The sequence below is a fragment of the Narcine bancroftii genome, chromosome 3, assembly GCF_036971445.1.
Source record: "Narcine bancroftii isolate sNarBan1 chromosome 3, sNarBan1.hap1, whole genome shotgun sequence".
NCBI lineage: Eukaryota > Metazoa > Chordata > Chondrichthyes > Torpediniformes > Narcinidae > Narcine > Narcine bancroftii.
In genome coordinates, this window is record NC_091471.1 from 256,294,875 (window position 1) to 256,321,856 (window position 26,982).

General features: G+C 45.6%; 1 protein-coding gene across 2 annotated transcripts in view; it reads left to right on the forward strand.

Moving 5' to 3' along the window:
- The window catches only part of LOC138758567 (adhesion G protein-coupled receptor L1-like), a 674,108-nt gene that overhangs the window by 179,232 nt on the left and 467,894 nt on the right, over positions 1-26,982 (forward strand). For both annotated transcript variants that reach the window (XM_069927669.1, XM_069927668.1), the window contains exon 3: positions 21,841-21,995. In XM_069927669.1, the coding sequence (XP_069783770.1) occupies positions 21,893-21,995 (103 nt within the window). In that variant the 5' untranslated portion in view covers positions 21,841-21,892. The remainder of the gene's footprint in view (positions 1-21,840; positions 21,996-26,982) is intronic.

Below are 26,982 nucleotides of genomic sequence, written 5' to 3' on the forward strand. Positions count from 1 at the left end.
AAGCAAGGCCGCCCAGCTAAAAAGGACATTGGCGCCAGTTCTGGGGGAGGGGGTGGGGGGTGCTGTGTGGCGGAACACCACTAGGCAAGTGAACCGGCCCTGCTTGTAATCCACACGGTGGGGCAGCCAGCCAAAATGGCGCTGTCGGGAGTTTCCCCTTCTTCTCAGCACAGGTCTCAGAAGCCCATGCTGGGGGACCACGTGATGCCCAGATGATGTCAGCGCCCCCCAGCACGGTTCTCAGCCAGACCCGAGCTGGGACTATAAGTCCAGCCCAGCAGCCTGCAATAAATCAGTTCTGCTCACTGAACTTAACCCGTCAGGTTGTGTGTTCTTTCAGTAGCAGCGTAGCTGCCGCTACAGACTAATATTTTAAATGGGGAGATAACTGAAAATTCCCTAATGCAAAGGGACCCATGAGTCCTTGTGCAGGGTGGCTTGAAGGTAAACCTGCGGTGTGAAGTAGGCAAATGGGATGCTGGCCTTCATTTCAAGAGGAATAGAATACAAGAGCAGGGATGTGATTTTGAGGCTTAACAAGGCACTGATGAGATCTCACGTGGAGGATTGTGAGCAGTCTTGGGCTCCGTTTAAGAAACGATGTGCTGATATTGGAGAGGGTTCAAAGGAAGTTCAGAAGGATGGTTCTGGGAATGAAAGGGTTACCACATGAGGAGCATTGGAACTGGAATCATGAACGATGAAAGGAGTACCAAGTGGGCTCCTGCATTGCCGTCCTGATCTTCCTGACCTGCTGACAGATGACCCATCTCTTTCATGCCCACATTTCTGAAGGTCGACCCAAGCAGCCAACCCATGCAACTCTCAGCCCCAGTTAATATGTCCTCCTGTCTGGAAGGAGTTTGTATGTCTCCCCGTGACCAGTATAGGTTTCCTCTGAGTGGTCTAGTTTGTTCCTACGACCCAACATCGTACAGGTTTTAGGAGGTTAATCAGTCACGTGAGGGTATTTGGGTGTCACGAGCTCATGGACCAGAAGGGTCTATTATCATTCTGTGTCAAGTCAAGCTTATTGTCATCTGCTTTTACAAGTACAACCCAACGAAACAGAGCAACCAGATGTAACACTCATAAATATATGCAGGGCAAATAGTCGTATATACAAATAAATAGATATTGTTTCATGAATATAAAAGTTTTGGAGGGTCAGTGTGAGCAGTTCCTTTGGTCGTTCAGGATTCTCACTGCCCGTGGGAAGAAGCTGTTCCTCAGCCTGGTGGTGCTGGCTCTGATCCTCCTGTATCTTCTCCGTGACAGGAGCAGCTGAAAGATGCTGTGTGCAGGGTTGAAGGGGTCCTCACTGATTTTGCACGCCCTCTTCAGACAACGATCCCAATAAATCATGATGAAGGGGTGGGAGGGAGACTCCAGTGATCCTCTCTGCCACTCTTATGCTCCTGTGGATTGACTTCCAATCCATTTCTCTGCAACAACCGTACCACACTGTGATGCAGCTGGCTCTTGATAGAGCTTCTGTAGAAGGTTGACAGGATGGTGGCTGGTAGCCTTGCCCGCTTCAGTCTTCTCAGAAAGTGCAGTCACTGTTGCTCCTTCCTGACAAGTAAGGAGATGTTGTGTCCTCAATCAGTGACTTGTTAAACGACTCCAAGGAACATGGTTCTCTCCACACTCTCTACTACAGAGTTGTTGATGCGTAGTGGAGGGTGGTCATTCCTGGTCCTCCTGAAGCCCACAATCATCTGATTTGTCTTATTCACATTGAGACTCAGATTGTTACCTTCCCACCATATATTTTTCAATTTAAATTTTGATATTCAGCACGGTAACAGGCCCTTTCAGCCCACGAGTCCATGCCGCCCCCAAATACACCCAACTGACCCTGTAACGTTTTGAAGGGTGGGAGGAAACTAGATCCTTTGGTGAAAACCCTCACAGAGGTGGGGAGGACATATAAACTCATTACAGACAGTGTGGGATTTGAACCCTGGTCCCGATCGCTGGCGCTGCAACAGCTTTGCGCTAACTGCTGCACTGACCGTGCCGTCCCATATCGTGAGATTTCCCTTCTCTGCAGAGCAGCTGATGAGGCCGACGACTGTTGTGTCAACTACAAACTTGACGACACTGTTGGAGCTGGATCTGGCCATGCAGTCGTGAGGCAGGAGTGGGAACGGGAGCTGTGTATCTCAATTTAAAAAAAACAGCTCCATTTGGCATTGCCTGAGTGACACGGGGGATAAGCACCGATGCACCTGAGAAACCCATGAAACTAGGAACTAAAAATACAACCTTCCAGGTTAACACCCTGTGCTTTTCTGGGTTATTCAATGATTGCTCTTAATTTAAACCGTATTTATTTATATTTTCAAAAACAAGTAACACCTCCTTCTCCCTTTTTATCATTGAACACACTAAACAAACATGCAATCATACTCCAATTGCAATCTGCAGCTGAAGTCTTTTCCTTCCAACTTCTCCAAGTTCAATCTCTGCTGACAATAATCACCCCGCCCCCTCACTCACTCAATGGCTCCTTCTTCAATATAGATCATCTGCAACACAGTACATGCCCTTCGGCTCACAGTGATGTGCCAACAAAATAAACGTGGGCCCACCAACTGCCTAGAATTTCCCTTCTGCGCAGCCCCCTATTTTTCTCAGTTCCACATACCAATCTTATGGTCTCTTAACAAATCCGGTCGTCCACGCCCCCACCACTCTCTCCCTCTGAACCATCTCCCTCTGAACTTTCTCCCAAGCATCTTAGTTCTATGCTGCCACATGTCAGCCGTGGAAAAACAAAAACTCTCTGGCCGTCCGCACAATCAGTGCCTTGATTAAGTGGACACTGTGATGGTAGTAAAGCACATCAAAATGCTGCAGGAACTCAGCCGGTCTTTTCAGCACCTCGAGACAAAAATATATTGCCGATGTTTCGGGCCTGAGCGCTTCTACATAGAAAATGTTGTAAAAGACTTACTGATATAGGAGGGCTTAGGCCCGAAACATCGACAATATATTTTTATGCTGAGGCACTGAAAAGACCGGCTGAGTTCCTGCAGCATTTTGGTGTGCCTTAATTAACTTCGAGCTGATGACTTTTGACTGAACTTGAAGTTGAAGTTAAAACTAAGGCCAACTAAGATTAAAACAAATTCTCAGTACAGAGGCTGAAACTAAGTTCTCTTGCTTCATAGATCCATGGAACATTACAGCACAGAAAACAGACTCTTCGGCCCTTCTAGTCTGTGCCAAACTATTATTCTGCCTCGTCGCCCTGACCTGCACCTAGTTCATAGCCCTCCAGACCCCTCCCATCCATGTATCTGTCCAAATTTTTCTTAACTGTAAAAATTGAGCCCACATTCACCACTTCAGCAGACAGCTCATTCAACACTCCCACCACTCACTGTGTGAAGAAGTTCCTCCTAAGCACCCCCCCTAAACTTCTCCCCTTTCACCCTTAACCCATGTCCTCTGGATGGTTTGTCACCTACCCTCAGTGGAAAACGCCTGGTTGAATTTACTCTGTCCATCCCCCTCATAATTTTGTCTGCCTCCCTCAAATCTTGCCTCATTCTTCCACACTCCAGGGAATAAAGTCCCAACTGGTTTAACCTTTCCCTGGAACTCAGTCCCTAAAGTCTGGGCAAATCTTCTCAGCTGTTAGATCGCACACTCCAACCTGTGGATAGAGGAGCCTGATTCCTGCCGAAGGGCCCAGGCACTGGTTACAATTTACTTACCATGGATGCTGGATGACCTGCTGATTTTGCCCTGCATTGCACTTGATCCCAGTTTCGCCAGGCAGTCTTGTTTCATAAATAGTCATGTTGTATTGTTGCTAAAGAAGGGATGTGGGGAGAATACTGGTGCACCTCACATCAGTTGAAGGGAAACCACTGGAGAGGATATGGAGGGATAGGATTTCTGCACATTTGAACAGATTAGAGAGAGATCGGGTACCTTCGTGGGACAGGTCGTCTTGTGGATTTGAGGGCTATAAGAATGGTGAACGCAACACTATTACAGCACCGGGGTTTGAATCCAGTGCTGTCTGTAACCTCCCCATGTCCCTCACCTCCACCATTTTGTTTGGGCACCTGCCTGCATTTTGTTCAGACCTTGACGAAGGGCTCAAGCCCAAAACGTTAGTTCTGTATCTTTATCTTAGCAAGATAAAGGCCACTGTTTGACCTGCTGAGTTTCTGCGGCTTTTTGTTTTTACTTCAGTCGCAGTGTCCGCAGACGCGTGTTTTACAAAACTCTAAAAGATAGGCCTGTGCTCCTCCCCCTGCCCCTCCACCCCACTGTTTAGCTTGGGCACTTGCCTACATTTTGCTCTTATCTTGCTGAAGGGCTCAAGCCCAAACCGTTTGTTATGTATCTTTATCTCTGCAATGTGAAGGACACTGACTTGCAGAGTTTCTCCAGCTATCTGTACAGAGTCTCCCTGTTTCTTTGTGGGTTTCCTTCGGGTGTTCCAATTTCCCTCCATGTTCCAAAGACGTGCGGGCTTGGTAGGTTAATTGGTCACACAGGTGTATATGGGCAGCTCAAGCCCATGTGCCGTGCTGTATCTCTGAATTAAAATTGTTAGCACAATAGTGGGTGACAGAATGGTGTGACAGGTAGAGACACTGGCTCACAGCACCAGAGGTGTGGGTTTGAACCTGACCTTGGATGATGTCTGTGTGGAGTTGGCATGTTCTTCCAGTTCCTCTGGTTGCTCTGGTTACCTCCCACATTCCTATGACGTGCAGACTGGAGGGTCAATAGGCTGCTGTGATTTAGCACATGCTTTGTGTAGGTGAGCGGTGGGATCTACGGGAGAGGTTGATGAGAGGAGAACAAAACAGGGTGAGAGCCGACATCCAGCTGGGAGTTGCTGCCAATGGAAGGGGCTGGTCTCATGAAAGGTGGGCTGAATGGCCTTTTGTTCCTGTTTCCTTGCCTGTGGAGGATGTACCGTAGAACTACAGCACAGAAACAGGCCCATCAGCCCATCTAGCTCGTGCTGAACTATTATTCTCCCACTGACCTGCACCTGTACCATACCATTCCCATCCATGTACCTGTCATCATTTTGTAAACCTCTGTCAAATCTCCCCTCGTTCTCCAATGCTGCAGGGAATAAAGTCCTGACCTTTCCCTCTAACTCAGTTTTTGAAGTCCCGGCCACATCCTAGTAAATCTTCCCTGCACTCCTTCAATCTATTTGGTTTCTCTCCAGTGGTTAGGTGATCAAAACTCAAATTTAGCTTCACCAATATCTTATAAATGTCAACACAACACTCCTTATCGGCTAGAGCGCGTTTAAAATGTCGTGAACACAACTGATGAACTCGGTGGATTTCACGATACGATCCATTTGAAAATGAAGTGCGGGGGGGTGTGAATCAAGGCGAAGCAGAGAGGATAAAAAGAAAGCCCCTGAGAGAGGAAGGAGTGAGGTGGGGTGGTCACCATCGAGTTTGGCAATGTCCTGTACACTAAGATGGTGAGAGGCCTGGAGAAAGCCCCTCCCCCATTCCTGCCAAGGTGTTGGGGGGGGTAGGTCTAGGGTGGGGGTGGGGGGGTGCAGAAGCAGTCAGACTGATAGGTTGATATGGAGGAGGGGTAGAATCCACTGGGTCAAGATGGGGAGGGAAAGCAGAGTTCAACAGGAGGGAGTCAGTCAGCACCCGGTGTTGCAGCGATACCTAGAAGTAATTCCAGAAGGGTATTTGGTGGAGGACCTTCGCCCCAGAATGTTAACTCTGTTCCTCTGGGTAAGGATTCTGAGTGTTTGTAGCTTTTTGTAATTTTAATTTTAATTTAGACATACAGCACGGTAACAGGCCCTTCCAGCCCATGAGCCCATGCTGCCCCAATTACACCAATTAACCTCCCAACACCTGTACATTTTTGGGAGAAAACCCAAGCAGAGGAAACCCATGCAAACACGAGAACGTACCAGCTCTTGATGATCGCTGGTGCCAACCGTACCATCCAACTTTCCTTTCTGTTCCTGTATCTCCTTCACCACACTCCTTGGTGGAGAGGAGGGAGTCAGTGTTAGTGTGAGGAGCAGGCAGTGCAAGAGGACGGGGGTGGGTGTGTGAGGAAATCTATGGGTTGGTATCATGAGGATTGTCAAAAGGTTCTGTGGGTGAAGTGTGGTGAGAATTCTGTCTGGTATGGAAGTAGCAACGCTCAGGACAGGAAAAATCTGCAGAGGGTTGTTAACTCGGCCATTGCCATCACGGGCACTGGACATCCCTCCATCCAGGACATCTACAAGAGGCAGCATCTTAAAGCAAGCTCAACGACCCCCACAACCCAGGCCATGCCCTCTTCACTCTGCTACCATCAGGAAACAGGTACAGGACCCTGAAGACGAGCACTCAGCAGCACAAGGACAGCTTCTTCCCCGCTGCCATCAGATTCATGAATGATCAATGAACCAAAGACGCTGCCTCACTTTGACTTTTCATGCACTATTTTTATTTATTTTGTAAGGTGGTTTCTCGAAATGTTTGCACTGTGTTGCAGTCGAGAAACAGCAAATTTTGTGACTTATTCATGACAATAAATTCTGAATCTGATTCAGAGAGGAGGAGGAGGAGGAGGAGGAGGAGGAGCAGGGGCTCTAGTCACAGTCAGGATAAAGGACAACAGTCAGGAATGTAGAATGTGGAAAGAGGTATCAGTGCCACAAGACTCACACCACCAGGTTCAGGAACAGCTGCTACCCCTCCACTGTCAGACTCCTCAACGACAAACTCATTCAGGGACCCTTACTTGCACAATGTTGGGTTTTTTAATTCTCTCTGTATTGCACAGTCAGTTTACATTTGTTTATTTGTTTACTGTGTACAGGTTTTTTTCCATTGCCAATAAGTAGTAATTCTGTCCAATAAGAAGGAAAAAAGAATCTCAGCCACGTATGCGGTTTTTAAAAACTTTAAATTTAGACAGGCCCTTTCAGCCCACCAGCCCGTGCCACCAAATTACCCCTCAATTAACTTATACCCCCGGTATGTTCTGAACAGTGGGACCCTGGGGAAAGCCCAAGCAGACACGAGGAGAACGTACGTACTCCTTACAGGGATTTGAACCCCGGACCTGATCGCTGGCAATGTAAAGGTGTTGCACGAACCACTATGCCAACCGTGCCACCCTCAATGTCATGACAATGAATCTGAATCTGAACAGGCAGTAATTCAGTCCCCAATATGGCGCTGGCCTACGGGAACCAGTTCCGCAAAAGGAAGGCGGTGGAAGTGGCAGGAGATAACAGCGGGGACCAGCAGCGATAATGTGAGATGAGATAAAGGATCTAAGCACAGACAGCTCTCATTCACGTGGGTTCATGTATATCAAAGCCATTCGTGGACATTACCCTGGTTGATGAACTCAAGAACACCATTGGGACTGAGTCCTCAGTTAATGATGTGCAATTGATTCCGATCAGTTATGCAATTAGGCAAATTAAATTTAATATGGGTATAAGTGAGAAGTATGCATTAGGAACATCTTCAGCTTACCGAAGAAGAAAACATAATGTGACAGGAGTCGCCAGGGATTGGCAGCCGCTCATCAATTTCAGTGCAATGATAAAAGAAATCCAAACTGAAGGCAAGTCATGAAACTCTGTTCAAAAACAGCAGATGTTGGAAATCTGCAAAAACAAAGATGCAGAAAAACAGGGGGAAAATCTCAGTGTCTGGGGAGAGAGGAACAGTCTGTGGACCTTGGTCAAATTCTGTTTCTCTTTCCACAGAGGAGCTTATTTTTTAAAATATTTTATTAAAAATTTTAAAATCACATAACATAAAATTAGTTACTACATATTAATACAGACATTATTTGATTAGTCATTTATCTTCTTCTTCTTTGGCTTGGCTTCGCGGACGAAGATTTATGGAGGGGGTAAATGTCCACGTCAGCTGCAGGCTCGTTTGTGGCTGACAAGTCCGATGCGGGACAGGCAGACACGGTTGCAGCGGCTGCAGGGGAAAATTGGTGGGTTGGGGTTGGGTGTTGGGTTTTTCCTCCTTTGCCTTTTGTCAGTGAGGTGGGCTCTGCAGTCTTCTTCAAAGGAGGTTGCTGCCCGCCAAACTGTGAGGCGCCAAGATGTACGGTTTGAGGCAAAATCAGCCCACTGGCGGTGGTCAATGTGGCAGGCACCAAGAGATTTCTTTAGGCAGACCTTGTACCTTTTCTTTGGTGCACCTCTGTCACGGTATTAAAGAAACACCAACCACCCCACTATACCTTCCCTCCTCCCTTCCCCACCTACAAGGAAAGAAAAAAGAGATCATCATCTATTACAATCACATTTAAACTTTTTGGTTGCAGGAACGGTGGCACTTATCGGAACAGACCAAGAGGTCAAATTCTAACACCAATAATTTTCAAATAAGGGCTCCAAACTTTTGAAAAGAACTCTCTTAAATTATTCATAATCTTTTCAAAAGGAATACAGGTTTTCATTTCATTATGACATTTTTTCATCCCTAAAACCAAGTCAGATTTTCATGTAATAGCTAAACGCTTTTTTGAAACAGCCAGAGATAGAGGCAAAAATTCAATGGTCAGTCTCAATCTTAAAGCTATCGACTTAATATCTCCTAATGAAAACAACTCTGGGTCAAAAGGTAAATTGACTTTTAATATCTGTTCCAAAAACAATTTAATTTGCAACCAAAATCTTTTAACCTTAGGACAGGTCCATGTTGAATGAAAAAAAGTACCGACTTCTTGGTCACATCTAAAACATAACTCTGAAGAACTAAGTTGAACATTTTTCAATTTATACGGAGTCAAATGCAATTGAAAAATGTTCAACTAATTCTTCAGAGTTATGTTTTAGATGTGACCAAGAAGTTGGTACTTTTTTTCCTCAGAGGAGTTTATTGAGTCTTTTATTCCCCCTTGCCCCTTCCAAGGTTGTCTGTTTTTGCCACAACATGAAATAATCTTGGGTCTGGGTGTCCAGAGGTTATGTAATGGACCTGAGCTGTGTAATGTGGACATATCTGGTTGCCATATTTCAAAAAAGAGGATGCAAAGAGCATCATCATACAGGGGTAGACAAAGAGGTTCTCGGGCTGAAGAGCCCTTTCTTTTCATCCTCAGAGAACATAGATTCACCAAGAGTTTTTCTTATAATGGGGAGTTGTGTTTCAATGGGCATAATAATTCCCCCAGCACTCTGGTTCGTGTTCACCAAGCCCGACTCGAATCAGAACCGCTCATAATCCTTCTGACTCCGAGGCGGTGAGATCAGAAAAATCGGAATCAATCCTTTTTTTTGTCAAAAATTTGTTGTTTTGCGGCAGCGTTTGAGGCGTAACTATTGCTGCAAATTACATTTTTAAAAGTAAACAAATTAGTGCAAAAGAAGAGAATGTGAGGTCATTGTCCATTCAGAAATGTGACGGCAGAGGGGAAGTAGCTGTTTTTGCACCACTGGGTGCTCACCTTCAGGCTCCTGCACCTCCTTTCCAGGGAGCAGAGTAATGGCCTGGGTGGTGGGGATCCTTGAGGATAGAGGTTGCTTTCTTGAGACACCTCATCTTGTAGATGTCCTCGATAGAGTGAAGACTGGTGGCTGTGATGGTACTGGCCACGTTCACAATTATTCCTGACCTGTGCATTGGTACCTCCATACAGGACAGTGATGCAACCGGCCAGAAGGCTCTCCAAGGTACACCTGGGGAAATTTGCAAGAGTCTTCGGTTATTTTGAATTTTAACGCTTGTCACCTAAATGCATCCAATTAACCTCCCAAGCCCATACGTCTTTGGAGGGTGGGAGGAAACCAGAGCACAGTGGAACAGATCACAGGGAGAACCTTCTAAATCTGCAGACTGCACTGGATTAATGCCCAGGTCACTGGCACCACCATAGCATTGCTATTCATATCTGTATATTCATTTATATTTGGGATCTAGCGTTGCCAGTAAAAAACAAGGTTGATTTGCAGGTGTAGCAGTCTATCAAGAAGGCAAATGGAATGTTGACCTTCATTGCCAGAGGGAATGAATTTAGGAGCAAGGAGGGTTATGTTGCAACTGTGCAAGATGCTGGTGAGGCCGCATCTGGAGAAATGCATGCAGTTCTGATCTCCTTACTCGAGGAAGGATGTACTGACTGGTTGGCCTATGAGGAGAGATTGAGTCATCTGGGACTGTACTCTCTGGAATATAGGAGCAGGTCGGCCATTCAGCCCATCGTGAGCTTAACTACTCTCCAACTCAGCCCCACTCCTCTGCCTTCTCCGCATAACCTTTGATACCCTAACTATTCAATCACCAGTCGTTAAAGAAAAATGTGCTGAAGATGGAGTGGGTTCAAAGGCGTTTCATTAGGACGATTCTGGGAATTAAAGGGTTATTATATGAGGAACGTAAGATAGCTCTTGGCCTGTTCTTGTTAGAATTTAGAGAATGAGGAGGCATCTCATTGAAACATTTTGAATGTTGACAGGTGTGGACAAAGTAGATGTAGAAAAGTCGTTTCCCATGAGGGCCCAACTTCAGGGTTGAAGGGCGTCTGCTTAGAACAGAGATGGGGAGGAATTTCTTCATCTGGAGGAATTCATCTGGAATTTATTGCCACAGGTTGTTGTGGAGGCCGGGTCATTGGAGATTAATAGGTATACAAACACAATGCTGGAGAAGCCCAGCAAGTCAAACAGTGTAGTTTATGTAGAAAAGATAAAGATACCACCATTCAGGCTTGAGTCCTTCATCAAGGTACAAGTTCTTGATTAGCCAGGGCATCAAAGGTTACAGGGAGGACAGGTATTGGTCTTGAGTGGGTAAATGGATCAGCTCATGATTAAATGGTGGGGGAAGACTCGACGGGCTTATATAATAAAGGCCAATCTTTAAAGTGGACAACAGGTTGAATTTGGAAACAAATACCACAGGCAACTCTTCCTTTGGGGAATGAGAAATGTTTGGAACAGGAGCATAAACTTTCAGAACATAAGGCAAAAACGAAACAAGAACAATAGAGGACCCTTCTACCTCTCAGTGTTGATTTGCAGGTGCAGCAGGTTATCGAGAAGGCAAATGGAATGTTGGCCTTCATTGTTGGAGGGATTGAATTTGGGAGCTGCGAGGTTATGCTACAGCAGTACAAGGTAGGGTGAGGCCGCATCTGGAGCACTGCGTGCAGTTCTGGTCTTCTTACTTGAGGAAGGATGAACTGGCTTTGGAGATGGTGCAGAGGAATTTCACCAGGTTGATTCCAGAGATAAGGGGGTTGGCCTATGAGAAGAGATTGAATCGTCTGGGATGATTGGTAAGAGAGACGAACTAGAGGACATAGCATCAGGATTAAGAGTAGATTTAGGACGGAGATGAGGAGGAACTGGTTTTCCCAGAGGGTGGTGAATCTGTTGAATTCATTGCTCATTGAAGCAGTGGAGGTGACCTCAATAAATATATTTAACACAAAGTTGGATAGATGTTTACACCTTTCAACCTTTACTCTGTCCATGCTTTTCAACATTCAAAATGTTTCAATAAGATCCCCTTCTCGTTCTCCTAAATTCCAATGAGTACAGGCCAAGAGCTGTCAAAAGGTCCTCATATGATTACCCTTTCATTCCCAGAACTGTCCTTGTGAACTTTCTCTGCGCTCTCTCCAACATCAGCACATCTTTTCTTAAACGAGGAGCCCAAAACTGCTCACAATCCTCCACGTGAGTTCTCACCAGCAGCTTATAGACCCTCAACATCACATCTATGCCAGAACAGATCTTTAACCCACTGTCAGTGCGGACCTTCAATCACCCATTGAGGCTGACCCAACACTAATGCCATTTAATTCTCCCCACATCCCCTTTGCCCCTCCCCCCTCAAGATTCCACCACATACCCACATACCAGAGGCAACTCTGGCCAATTAGCCGACAGCCCCACAGATCTTTGTGATCTGGGAGTGAAAAAGAAGAGAAGATTATGGCAATGAAAGGGAGGAAGATGTTAGAATCTGCATACCTTCTGAAGTGCTGGCCTCAGTTGTGACCTGGATCTCATCTCAGATGGTGCCCAGGGACTATCTGGCAGCTGATCAAATAGTCTCTGAACTATTTCCATTTACGCTGCCCCAGCCACCCATGTTCGAATCCACCACTGTTTGCGAGGATTTTGTACGTTCTGCCCGTGATCTGCGTTGATTTCCTGCATGTGCTGCTCCCATGTTCCAAAGAGATATGAAGTTAATTGGTGTATTTGGGTGGCACGGGCTCATTAAATTAAATTAAATTTAAACATACTGCACAGTAACAGGCCCTTTTGGCCCACAAGCCCGTGCTGTTCACTAATATCCAGTTAGCCTACAATCCCCAGTCTGTTTTTTTGAAGAAAACCAGTGGAGACCCACTCAAACATGGGGAGAATGTACAAACTCCATACAGACAGCACCAGATTCGAACCCCTAGCACTGGAATGGTATTGTGGTAACCGTGGACTGGAAGGGCCTGTTATTGTGCTGCATGTCTAAAAAAATAATTGGATTTTATAAGCAGTTGGTATCCCTTTAAATAGAAAATGATGCTTCCATCAAACAATCACCTTCACCTACAATTTCTCATCGCCCAGATCTATAAATCAATGCCAGCTCAAGCTCGCAGGTTCACTTGCAGGAACCATGCCTGCTGCCTGTCTCGTGATGGCTAATAAAAGACTTTTGCTGCTCTCAGCTTGGTAGGTCTAACTAATCACGAGTAAAACACAAACGTCTGCAGACATTGTGCAGACAGAGTGAAGGTGCCCAGTCTGCGTCCAGTCTCAGAGGAGACCACAGATACAGATTTTAAAATTCAGATTTTAAATTTAGATGTAGAGCTTTGTTACAGGCCAATTCATACCTATGAGTCCACGTCGGCCACTTTCCACCCCATTAACCTACACCCCAGTATGTTTTTTGAAGGGTGGGAGAAAACTAGAGACCCCCGGAGGAAACCCACGCAGACATGGGAAAAACATGCAAACTCCTTATGGACGGCGCGGGATTCAAACCCAGGTCCGGCCCTGATCATTGGTATTGTGCAAACTGCTACGCTAACCGTTTCCCCCCCACCCCCACACCCCCCCCTGTTTCACAAGATTCACAAGTAAAGCTTTGCTTCACTTGGAAGGACAGCTTGGGGCCCCAAATGATGGTGAGGGAGGAGGTGTATGCTCGAGTGTGGAACTTCCTGCAGCCACAGGGGAAGGCGCCAAGTGAGTGATGAGCAGGTTAGGGAGTCACGGCAGGAGCAGATTCTGTAGAAAATGGAGAGGGGCAGAGAGGGGAAGATGAGTCCGGTGGTGGGATCATGTTGTAGGTGATGCAAATTGCAGAGAATGATGTGTAGGATGCAGAAGCTGGTGGGGTAGTCGGTGAGGACAAGAGGAATCTGGGGGGAAGAGGGGGTCAGGGCAGATGACCGGGAAATGGAGGAGAGGCAGGTAAGGGCTGAGTTTGATAGTGGTGGAGGGGAAGCCATGTTTTTGGAAGAAGGAGAATATCTCGGATGATCTGATCTGAATATCTCGGATGACGAGGCCCTCTCGCTGCACACCAACCTTGTTAACCCTCGGAATGTAGTGCCATCCAGATCGTGCTGTCAACCTTCTCTCCAATGAGATTGCCAATGTATGGACAAAGTGGGGGGGGGGGGGTGCAATTCAGCAGAGGAGTTGATCATTATTTAGCCCGATATGCACAGCAACACATCATCAAGGACTCCCGAACATCTAAACTGCCAAAAATTAAGAGAAAGTCATGAAGAAATTCAGTGCTGGGATTAAGGTTGGGGATTAGGTATGCAAAGAGTAATGGTGTTGGTTGTGACACACGAGAGACCACAGATGCTGGAATTATTTAAATGTTTTAACAATTTGACTTGGGCAGACAGTACATTAATGGGCCCTTTCAGCCCTCGAGCCCAAAGCCGCCCAAATGCACCAATGAACCTACAAGCTCCATACGTTTTGAGAGGATGGGAGGAAACGAACACGAGAACGTGCCAACTTCTTTCTGCCGGCTCCAGATTCGAACCTGGGTCGCTGGCACTGTGAGAGTATTGCGCTAACTATGCACATTATGGAACCACACGCAATCCACTGGAGGAACTGAGCAGCGTCAGAGGGAGAAATCAGTCATAGTCTTGGTGAAGGGTTTCCAATCTGAAACGTCGACCATTGCATCTTTCCCAACTGATACTGCTCGAGGCCGACTTCCTCCAGCATTTAGTTTAGTTTTTTTATAGAGCACATTTAAAATGACTCACGTTGACCAAAGTGCTGTACAGATCATAAATTACATCTCAACTAAAGAAGCTATTTAAAATGCAGTATAAAACAGGTCCCCGATGTTGTACATACCACATGGTAACCACCTCAAAACGCTTGTGATTTAAGAGTTAAAGGAAGGGGCTGATTTGTTGGAGGGAGGAAGGTTGTTCCACGGTTTGGGGGCCGCAATCACGAAGGCGTGATCTCCTCTGAGTTTGCAATTTGAGCGCGGAACAACCAGGCCTCCTAAGTTGGCCGATCTGAGGGATCTTGAAGTGGAGTCGGGTGATGGGAGATCAGCAATATAGGAGGGGGCTCGTCTCTTGCTGGCTTTGTAAACAAACCGGGGAACATTAAAATCTATCCTGAGCCATACTGGCAGCCAGTCGGGGTGGGTGGGTGGGTGGGTGGGGGGGAGGGAGGAGACGAGAATCGGGGTGATATGGTCCCACTCCTGTCAGGAGCCTTGCTGCAGCATTTTGAACCAGTTGCAGATGGGATAATGATGGCTGACTAATTCCCGTATATAGAGAGTTAGAGTCGTCTAAACGGGAGCAAGTGAGGGCGTGGATCACTTTCTCTCGGTCTTTCAGTGCCAGGAATGATTTGATTTTGACAATAGTACGGAGCTGGGAAGAGCCAGCTTTTACTACTGCATTGACTTGTTTGTCGAACTTGAAGGTGGAATCAAATATCACACCAAGGGACTTGACATGTGGTTTGATGAGCGTGGATAAAATACCAAGGGTATTGGAGATCATTTTGAGGGAGTTGGGGGGGGGGGAAGAGGGGGCAAATAGGATGATCTCAACTAGCTCTTGATGTCCTCCAGACAGTCGATGACGCTGATTATCTTTGCTTGATCGTTGGGCTTCAGCTGGGTGTCATCAGTATTTAGACGATATGGCCAAGGAGATATAAGGAGAAAAGAATGGGGCCCAGAATAGACCCCTATGGGACCCCGCAGAAAAGGGCAGCAGACGAGGATGAAAGTTTGCCCCTGTTGACTGAAACAAGATTTAAACCGGTTCAGGGCCAGGCCGTCGACATTGACCCTCTGCCGGAGGCGATCTATTAAAACAGCGTGATCCACCATATCGAACACTTCGAGGAAAATTAGATCGACGGAGCTTCCAGAGTCAGCACCAAAGAGCAGTTCATTGTATTCTCTTAGTAAGGCTGACTCTGTGCTGTGGTGTACCTTATAACCTGACTGAAATATTTCGGGCACGTGGTTTCAATGTAGGTAGGGTTAAGTGTGGCTTTGACAGGAATGCAAGTTCAGAAACAGGCCTGTAATTTTTGGATGTGGTGGGGTCTAAGATGGGTTTTTCAGGAGGGGCTGGACCACAGCACACTTTTTTTTTAAATTTTTTATTTTTCACACCATAAATCACATTAGCCATGATACACACTTTTTCTTTTTCACACATTTACAGTGACTTTTTCCCCCCCCTCCCTCCTCCCAAGCCACCCCCCCACCCCTCCCCCCTTCTCATCCATTTTAGGTATACAATCTAGGTTGCATTAATTCAGTCAGACAATGTTGTCATTCAACAAAAATACACCAGAAATTCTACAGAGTCCATTCTTTTCTTTCCTTCTCCTTCCATCAACTTAGGTAATGTTTGTCCCCGGTAGGTTTTCGCTATTGTATTTAATGTAAGGCTCCTATACTTGTTTGAATATTTCAATATTATTTCTTAAACTATATGTTATTTTTTCTAATGGAATACATTTATTCATTTCTATATACCATTGTTGTATTTTCAAATTATCTTCCAATTTCCAGGTTGACAAACTGGAACAGCCTGTTAATAATAGAGAGAATGTTAAGGCCGGCTGCGTCGAAAACATGCCTCAGGTGGGGAGTGGGGGTAAAGTCGAGGGCAGGTTGTCAGCCTCATGGCGTACACACTCTTTCTAAGGGTGCGTAGTCTGATTGGACTGAAAAGGTCCAGGTTCGATGATCAGAGCTGTGCTACAGTTAGATTGCGGTTGGGAGGAGGAAAAGATTGTCCTGATGCTCTTGAAGAATTTTAAAAGTTCTTCGCATTTGGAAAGGGTGCATCTGAATTGGTATTAGTGCACCTGACTGTCTTTGAGGTACTTATACTGAGATAGATTTAAATGTGATTCCAAGAGCAGTCCAAGTGTTGAGGTATGTGAAACGGTGTGAAGGGTCTTGGTGTTGGGCTGCTTCAACCATAAGATTTCATATTTTATGCTGAAGGTTTCACTGTTATCTATTTGAGCAGTTTAGATGTCACGTAGTTAGATGATTTCCTTTGAACTTTGCATCTGTCTGTATGATTCAGTTCAGTCCTGGTCTCTTTTTAGTTTATGTTTTACAAACAGACTTCTCATACCTTGGTGTCAAACATCAGATGGAATACTGAGCAATTTGAAGGTCTTTCTGATTGAGGAGTGTTCCGTTGGACCAGCTCTCTTTGGGTATAAACCAATGCAAAATTCCCACATGACTGCACATGATACATTTGCTAGAACCAGCAGGCATGGTCTGGTGCACCTTACAAAGTGGAACAGACTCTTGGATAACGAACTGATATTAGCTGCATAAACTCTGGGTTTTCGCCCAGTCATGTTGAAGCTGGCAAATGTATTAGACACACCCTCTCTTAGATGGACTCCACCAGCCCCGCTCCGACACACGGCACTACCCTCTCTCTGATACACACCTCCCTCTCTCTGATAAACAACACTTCCCTCTCTCTAATACACTTCACCTCCCTCTCTTTAATACACATCTCCCTCTCTCTGATACACTGCACCACTCTCAGTCTAATACACAAAATGTCCCTCTCTCTGATACACTGCACCTCTCACTGATACACTGCCATTCTGTGATGCTCAGCACCTGCCTCTCTCTGATACACTGCACCACATTTCCTCCAATCGACTGCAGCACCCTCTTTCAGTACACAACACCACCGTCTCTCCAATACAATTCACCTCTCTGTCTCTGATGCACTGCACCATCTTCTCTGTGATACACTACACAATACCTTGGCTCTGATAAGCACCACTGCCCTCTCCCTGAAACATTGCATCTCCCTCTCCCTGAAACATTATATCTTCCTCTCTCTGATACACTACACCTCTCTCTCTCTTTTACATTGCACCTCCCTCTCTCTAATACACAACCCCCTCTGTCTCATACACTGCACCTCACTCTTTCTGAAACAGTGCACCACCCACTGTCTAGGACACAACAACCCCCTCTCTGTGATACACTGCACCTCCCCTTCTCGGGTACTCTGCTCTGCACTCTCTCTCATACACAAGACCCCACTCTTTCATATAGTGCCTCTCTCTCTCTCTCTCTCTCTCTCTCTCTCTCTGATACACTGCCCCTCCCTCTCTCTGATACACTGCACCTCCCCCTCTCTAATACACACCTCCCTCTCTCTGATACACTGCCCCTCCCTCTCTCTGATACACTACACCTCCCTCTCTCTGATACACTGCAGCACCCTCTCTCTGATACACTGCACCTCCCCCTCTCTAATACACAACACCTCCCTCTCTCTGATACACTGCACCTCTCTCTCTGATACACTACACCTCCCTCTCTCTGATACACTGCACCTCCCTCTCTGACAGATACACTGCACCCTCTCTCTGATACACTGCACCTCCCTCTCTCTGATACACTGCAGCACCCTCTGTTTCTGATACACTACACCTCCCTCTCTCTGATGCACTACACCCTCTCTCTGATACACTGCACCTCCCTTTCTCTGATACACTACACCTCCCTCTCTCTGATACACTGCAGCACCCTCTCTCTGATACACTGCACCTCCCCCTCTCTAATACACAACACCTCCCTCTCTCTGATACACTGCACCTCTCTCTCTGATGCACTACACCTCCCTCTCTCTGATACACTGCACCTCCCTCTCTCTGATACACTACACCTCCCTCTCTCTGATGCACTACACCTCCCTCTCTCTGATGCACTACACCCTCTCTCTGATACACTGCACCTCCCTCTCTCTGATACACTGCACCACCCTCTCTCTGTCGCTTGTAACTATGTTCCTCTCCCCACCAGTTTAATTCAGGTGCCTGCCTACATTTCACTCAAACCTTGCTGAAGGTCTCAAGCCCAAAACATTGATTATGTATTTTCACTTTTGCTACATAAAGGACACTGTTTGCCCTGCTGAGTTTCTCCAGCGTTGTGTTTTTAGTTCAATCACTGGGTCTGTAGACTTTCTTGATTTACTGCTCTGAACACAAGATATTCTGTCTTGACTGCCTTAAAACCAGCAGTACAAACCGATTTTTCTAACCAACTCTGGTTCCACTGTTTCTACCTCTTGTTTAACCTCTTCAATTTTTAATTTCCTTTCTAACCTTTCCCCACCTCCGTGCTTTCTCTATCTTTCCCAGGGTAAATTCCCCATTTTCTTGTCGCCTCTCCCCAGCTTCCTCCACTCCTCTTTGATTCATCTGATTTCACACTTTACCTCATTAAAGGGTCTTGACCCAAATTCTTGACTGATTGTTTTCCACCTCATGGATGTTGCCTGTCCTGGTGGTCACTCCAGCTTATCTTTCTTTATTTTCTGCACTTTCCACCCATATTTTGTCAAACCATAGAACATTGCAGCACAGAAAACAGGCCCTTTGACCCTTCTAGTCTGTGCCAAACTATTATTCTACCTCTTCCAACTGGCCTGCACCCAGTGCATAGCCCTCCATACCCCTCCCATCCAGATACCTATCGAATGTTCATTGGCATGTCGTTCCACACCCCCACCACTCTTTGTGGGATGAAATTCCCCCTCTAATGTTTCTCCTAAACTTTTTCCCTTTCACGGTTAGTCCATGTCCTCTGGTTTGTATCTCAATGGACAAAGCCTACTCTCTACACCTCATAATTTTGTACACCTCTATCAAATCTTTCCTCATTCTTCTTCCCCCCAGGGAATAATCTAATTTATTTAACATCTCCCTGTAATTCAGTTCCTGAAGTTCCGGCTACATACTAGTAGATCTTATCTACACTCTTTCAATCTTATTGATATCTTTCCTGTAATTTGGTGATCAAACCTGCACACAATGCTCCAAAATTTGGCCTCACCAATGTCTTATTCAACTTGCTGTATAAGGCATTGGTTTTCTTGCTGAAAACTTCAGTCTTGTCCTCAGGTTCTTGTACCTTCAGCCAATGGAAACAATCTGTTTATCACAATCTCCTGCAAAACCTGCACACAATGCTCCAAAATTTGGCCTCACCAATGTCTTATTCAACTTGCTGTATAAGGCATTGGTTTTCTTGCTGAAAACTTCAGTCTTGTCCTCAGGTTCTTGTACCTTCAGCCAATGGAAACAATCTGTTTATCACAATCTCCTGCAAAACCTCCCTCAGCTTTCATACTGAGAGTGGAACAACCCCGACCGCTCCGATTAAACCTGGCAGCTAAAATCTCTTCTTTCTGACCCATCTAATGGTTCTAGTTAACCTTCAGAGACTAGAGTTGGATATGAACAAGAACTTTATGAAGGTGATTTCCCCTTTGTTGCTATAGTTCATATTCAGAATCAGAATTTATTGTCATGAACGTGTCACAAAATTCAGTGTTTTGTGGCCGCATCACAGGGCAAACATTTCGAGAACCACCTCACAAAATAAATAAATATAGTGCAAGAAAAAGCCAAAGTCAGGCAGTGTCTGTGGTTTATCGATCATTCAGGAACCTGATGGCAGCGGGGAAGAAGCTGTTCTTGTGCCGCTGAGCGCTTGTCTTCAGGCTCCTGTACCTTTTTTTTCCCTGATGGTAGCAGAGTGAAGAGGGCACGGCCTGGGTGGCGGGGTGTCCTTGAGGATAGAGGCTGCTTTTCTTAACACACCGCCTTGAGTAGACGTCTTCGGTGGAGTGAAGTCTGGTGCCTATGATGTCACAGGCCGAGTTAACAACCCTCTGAAGTTTATTCTTGCCCTTAGTGATGACACCTCCACACCAGACAGTGATGGAACCGGCCAGAATACTCTGCATGGTACAACATGTAGAAGTTTTCGAGAGTTAGCGGTGACGTACTGAACCTCCGCAAGCCCCTCACAAAATGGTGAGCCTTCTTTGTGATTGCACTCAGAGAACTGAGGACTTCCCCAAACCCTGCAATTGCCCACTGTATCTTCCTTCTTCCTGGCTGCCTAGTTGTCCACTGGCGTGCCATATCACAGGGCACTTTGAGTGTGGGTAGATCCACAGCCCCAGCGTTAACCAACGAGACGTGCCCAACCCAGGGCCACACTTACTCAAGGCGCCCTGAGATTTCCTGTGGAGATTTCCAGTGGGGTTGCCCTGCTGAGTGATCGACAAATGGGAGAATTAACATTATGAGCAAATGTAATTCTAAATTAGCTCACTTTCTTGTTCTGAGATATTATTTACAGACGAGGAAGCTTCAATTGAAACTCGCAGTGAATCCGTACACAAGCAGTCCCACTCTCACTTGGATTGATGTTCTGCTTATAAAACTATAATCAAGTGTTGCATGATGTTATGTTGGAATAATATTTAAATTCTTGAATGTGCCATTATAATGGATGAATAGCATTACTCATTCAGATCCGTTCTTGTGCTGCAATAAAGTCCGTACCTTGCAGTGTCTTGTGAATGTTACCAACTCACTGTGTGTGGCTAGCGTACAGCAGTGTACACCCTGCAATGATTGTCGTGATTGGCAGGGATACAATAGTTGTTCCTTCCTTGCTCCTTCCATTCTACTGAAAAGTTGTCTCTGTTGGTGCATGGAGACATGTTTCCCCTTTGGATTCCCCTTAGGGCTGGCATCTCGCCTACCCTCAACGGAAAAAACCTCCCTACATTTACTCTTTCTCTCCCCCCTTCATAATTTTGTACACCTCCATCAAATGTCCCCTCATTCTTCTTCACCCCAGGGAATAATCTAACCTGTTTGACATTTCCCTGTAACTCCTTTCCTTGAGTTCTGGCTACATCCTAGTAAATCTTCTCTCCACTCTTTCAATCTTAGTGATAACTTTCCTGTAGTTCGGTGACAAAAAACTGCGCACAATGCTCCAAATTTGCCCTTGCCAACCGGATTCAACTTGCTGTATAAAGCTTTGGTTTTCTTGCACCCTAATAGCCTGAATACACCTGGGATTTTCTGATCTGAGAAGCTGCATAGGCCCAGGTCAGTACTTGGAGGGGAGGAGTCCAGGTGCTGTAGGTTTCTGTGAGGAGTGCTGGACAAAGTGGCAACTCTCTGTCGGCCTTACGGTGGACAAAAGTTCACGTCTGTTACATCCTAAAAGTACTATTTCATGGCACTTTCTGGAAGGAGATGGTATATTCTCCCTAAGTCTAGGTGGGTTTTGTCCCGCATTTTAAAATGTACGAAGCTTGTAGGTTAGATTCATTGGGTGTAATTGGGTGGCATGGTTCGTGGGCTGGAAGGGTCTGATACCATGTTGTATGACTAAATTTTAAAAAATTTAAACCATTCTGCAAAGACTAGTGCAACCTTTGGTTCAAGTCTAACCCCTCATCATTTCTCTCCTTCTCTCCATATCTCAGGTCTGAAGACCACTGCTTCCAAACCTTCAACCTTCCTCTGGTAGACTGCCCGATGACGGGACATTACTCAAGGACCAGACAAGAGACAATGGGCTTCGTGCGATGGACTCTCTGGCTTTGCTGGATTGTGCTTCTCAGCTCCAACCCCACAGAAGGTAAGACACTGATTCCAATGTCTGTTGAACTGTCTCAGATTCTTCTGCCTTCTCTCTGTACCGAATGTGACTGGTTTACAGTTAATGAGAAACCAGGAGATCAGTCTCTCACCCAACTCTCCTGCCCAGGTCCGGAGTGATTCCTGTTTCATTTGGTTCATGTTGAACAGGGAACTTCAAACCCAGGCAGACAGGGTGTGGTGTTGCTGGCAAATCCAACTTATTGCCGTGCCAGGAGATCACACTCATGCAACAGGACCAGTGTAAATTCTCACTGTGTGGCTCTTAGTCAAGGCTGGGTGCATCGGTGTGGATGAGTCACATATTTCAGATGTGAGATGGACCTGTGGACAAGGTCTACAATAATATTGGAGGCCGTAGCCACTTTTTGGAATTTTCTCCATTTTTATGTGGACCTGATAAATAGTCAGCTTCCAATCCAGTGTTTGCTAACATGCGGTCAGGAAGACCACTTTAGTATAAGTGAGATCAGGGAAAAGTGGAAATGTTCAGTGTGGTTCAGCGTGAGACGTCAGGTTTAGGCCACTGGCTTGTGCTCTGGGGATGATTCCAACAGATTCAATATGAACTTGTGCAGTGAGTTACCTCCCTGTAAAGGAGATCTGGGTTTTCACATATTCACCAGTCTGTAAAATCTGAAGCTCAGAAAATTGGTGCATTGGCGTCTTACATGAGGGCTTGGCGTGCATTCTGCAATGATAAAACATGAAGCTGTTTACGGTAGTGATGAATTTAGCTCGCTACAGTGTCAGAGCCAGATTTTCTTTTCCCAAAATAAACATTATTCACAATAAATTATTTACAAAGGAAAATTGTTCAGAGTGCTTTCACATCCTTAGTGTCGTATCCAAACATTACCGTCACTGTGACAATCGTCTCTCACTGACAGTACTGTGGCATCTTGTCATTAACCCCCACATCCCTCTGTGGATTGAGGGGCTTTGTGTCGGTCTCAGCACCTCACTGCCCGATGACAGGAGGACTCCAGACTGTGGTCCTTCCCCACAGCGCCCTCGTGTTTCTGCACCAAGCCTCAGTGTGTCCCTCAGCACGTACTCCTGCAGCCTGGTATGTGCCAGTTGGCAGCATTCCCTCACCGACATCTCCGTGTGCTAAAAGACCAACAATCTTAAAATAATATCAATTAACAAGTCATTGCCAATAATCTTCAACCAACATCTTCATTACTATAAATTTGCTGTTGTTCAGAAGGTTGGCTGTTATGCTTTTTATTGTACAACACAAAGGATCCAATGTTTTCATTAGGTTTTCAACTTTCTTGCTGCAAAAGCATGTACATACACACACACTCACACACACACTCACACACACACACACACACACATACACTCACACACATACACTCACACACATAGACACACACACTCATAGACACACACACACTCAGACACATACACCCACACACACACAGACACACACACACATTCCCATACACACACACATTCCCATATACACACTCAGACACCCACTCACACACAAACACACACACCCCCACTCACACAAACACCCACTCATACACACATTCCTACACACACAAACCCACTCTCACAAACACCCCCACGCACACACACCCACTCACATGCACCCACACACTCATACACACACTCCCACACTCACCCACACACACACTCCCACACACACCCACACACATTCCCATACACACACTCACACACACAACTCAGTTACACACACACACATACACAGACATAAATATACGCAATCACTCATGCACACACACATGAACACACCCTTATATGTGTGCGCGCACACACACACTCTCACAAACATAAATACACACAATCACTCATACACACACACTCACACCTGCACACAGCTCAGTTACACAGACACACACACCCTCACACACGAGCACACACACACGCACGCACACACGTACACACACCCACACACACACACACACACACACACACACACACACACACACACACACACACACACACACACACACATGCACACGCACGCACGCACGCACGCACGCACGTACTGTAATTGGCCGGCATAGGTTCATGGGCTGAAATGGCCTGTTACTGTGCTGTATTTGTAAATTTAAAATTTAAACAATGCAGCACATAATTATCACATTATTTTAAAGAATATAGAGATAGATACACATACACATACACACAATTGACAATCAATTTTGAAACTCCTGTACCTCCTTCTTATTGCTGGTGGGTCAAATATACTACGTGCTGGTTGGAAAGAGTCCTCTATTTTTTTCTTGAACCCTATTTAAGCAGGTTCCCGATGAATGAGAATCGGAATATATCGTCACGAACAAGTCATGAAATTTGGTGTTTTGCGGCAGAATCATAGTGTAAACATTTATATTATAACCATCTTACAACATCACTATAAATAATAACAGTGCAGGAAAAGTCAGGCCGTGTCTGTGGTTCATTGATCATTCAGGAATCTGATGGCAGCGGGGAAGAAGCTGCTGAGTGCTCGTCTTCAGGCTCCTGTACCTTTTCTCCAAGGGTATCAGAGTGAAGAGGGCATGGCCTGGGTGGTGGGGTCTTTGAGGATAGAGGCTGCTTTTTTTAAAGACCCCGCCTCATGTAGATGTCCTCGACGGGATGGTCTGGTCCCTGTGATGTCACAGGTCGAGTTAACAACCCTCTGGAATTCATTCTTGTCCTGAGAGTTGACACCTCTGTACCAGGCAGTGATGCAACCAGCCAGAATGCTCTCCACGGCACACCTGTAGAAGTTTACGAGAGTCTTCGGAGACATACTGAATCTCCTCACACAGTATATAGCCGCGGGCGAGCCTTCTTTGTGACGGTATCCACATGGAGGATCCAGGACAGATCCTTGGAGATGTTGACACCAGGAATTTGAATTTCTTGACCTTCTCCACTACTGACCCCTCAATGAAGACTGGGTGGTGTTCCCCTGACTTCATCTCCTTGGTTTTGCTGATGTTGAGCACAAGGTTGTTGTTGTTACACCATTCAACGAGCTGATCCACCTCCCTCCTGTTTACCTCCTCATTACAGTTTATGATTCTGCCGACAACTGTGGTGTCATCGGCAAACTTGTAGATGACTTTGGAATTGTTCCTGGCCACACAGTCATGGGTGTATAATGAGTAGAGCAGTGGGCTAAGCATACATCCTTGGGGTGCACCTGTGTTGATAATCAGTGAAGAGGAGAAGTTAGTTCCAATTTGTACTGACTGTGATCTTCTGACGAGAAAGTCAGGGATCCAGTTGCAGAGGGGGGAGCAGAGACCTAGAGTTAGTAGCTTCTTGACCAAGACTGAGGGAATAGGAGTAAATAATCAAAAAAGGGAAAATATCACTAGATAACATCATTTTATGTTTCACCACAATTAACAAATATGTGTTCACCTCCTCAAACTGAAATCTTCAACAAAATATTATATAAAACCCCACCTACTCTTTAAAAAAAAGAAACTGGACAGCCTGTCCTGAGAATTTATTAATTAAAAATTAATTACCAACAAAGAGAAAAGAAATTAAATATCATCTGGAACAGAAAGTAATGATTCTAACTACATTATGTGGAAATAATGTGTAAAAGGTCACCAAGTCTCTTCAAATTTACAGAAGTACCAAATGTTTGATCCTAACTTTCTCAAAACTTAAATATGACGTAATTTGAGAGAGCCACTGAGTCAAAGTCGGTAGATTAGAATATTCTCGTTTAAATAAGATGGCTCTTCTAGCCAACAACGTACAATTCAATGTGTGGAAGCAGGAATGTGTCCCACTTCTGGAAGTATAATCTCAAAAAGAGCGGTCAATGGGTTAGGTTGCAAACTGATCTCCAGTATTAGCTGACCAAGTCTTAAAAATATCTATCCAATACCTCTCCAAAACACACGAGTTAGGGAAGCCACCTCTGATTTACTTCTATCACAAATAGGACTAATGTTAGAAAAGGGCTATCTTCTCTCACATGCCCTGCACACAGACAGGTCATGACTGAACCCAAGTCTCCCCCAGCTCTCTTTGTTTGCTTAAGTTAACAGCATCTGCAGTTTTTGAGTTTTATCAGTTTGTCTCTCTTCATCATCAGGGACGTAAGGGTGTCTGTAGAGCAGGCACGGTTAGCGTAGCGGTCTGTTACGTCGCCAGTAACCTGAGTTCAAATCCGAGGAATTTGTACGTCCTCCCAGTGCTGGTGTGGGTTTCCTCTGGGTGCTCCGGTTTCCTCCCATGCTCCAAAATGTTGTCAGTTAATTGGTATATCTGGGCGGCTTGTGCTTGTGGGCTGGAAGGGCCTGTTACCCTGCTGTCATCTCAGAGAAAGGACATTGAGTCCACTGACCTTCCCTCCGATACTCCCTGTAGAAATAAGCTCCACGCTCCCATGTTATTCATTCCCTACATCAGGTGTAATGTGACAAATAATCAAATAAGATCACCCCTCTTCGAAATACCAAAGAACATCGATCTAATTTCCTTAAAGTCCTCTCCCAACCCAAGAATTACCCCTGTTGGATGGTCTCCAGTGCCTGTGTGTTCCCTTTTTGAAATAATGAACCAAAATTGTGCTCATAACCCCAAGTGTATTCTCAACTATGCCCAGTACAATTGTAGCTATGCTTCCCTATTTTGAAATTCTACGCCTCTTCCAATTAAGGCTCATGTCCTTTGCCTTGAGGGCCACGGGGTGCGCCTCCTGCCAGTGTGTGCAAAAAGCACAATGTTCTGTTTATTATTGAATTCCCGATTCAGACTTTATTTTCATGAAGACCTGTCACAAAATTTGTTGCCTTGCAGCAGCATTACAAGTGGAGGTAATTGCTATAAGTTACATTTTTAAAAATAAATAAATAGTGAGGTGGAGCCTAGGGTTCATTGTCCTTGAGAAATCTGATGGCGAAGGGGGAAAGAAGCCGTTGGGTGCTCGTCTTCAGAGTGGTGGTGGTGGTCCTTGAGGATGATGTCTG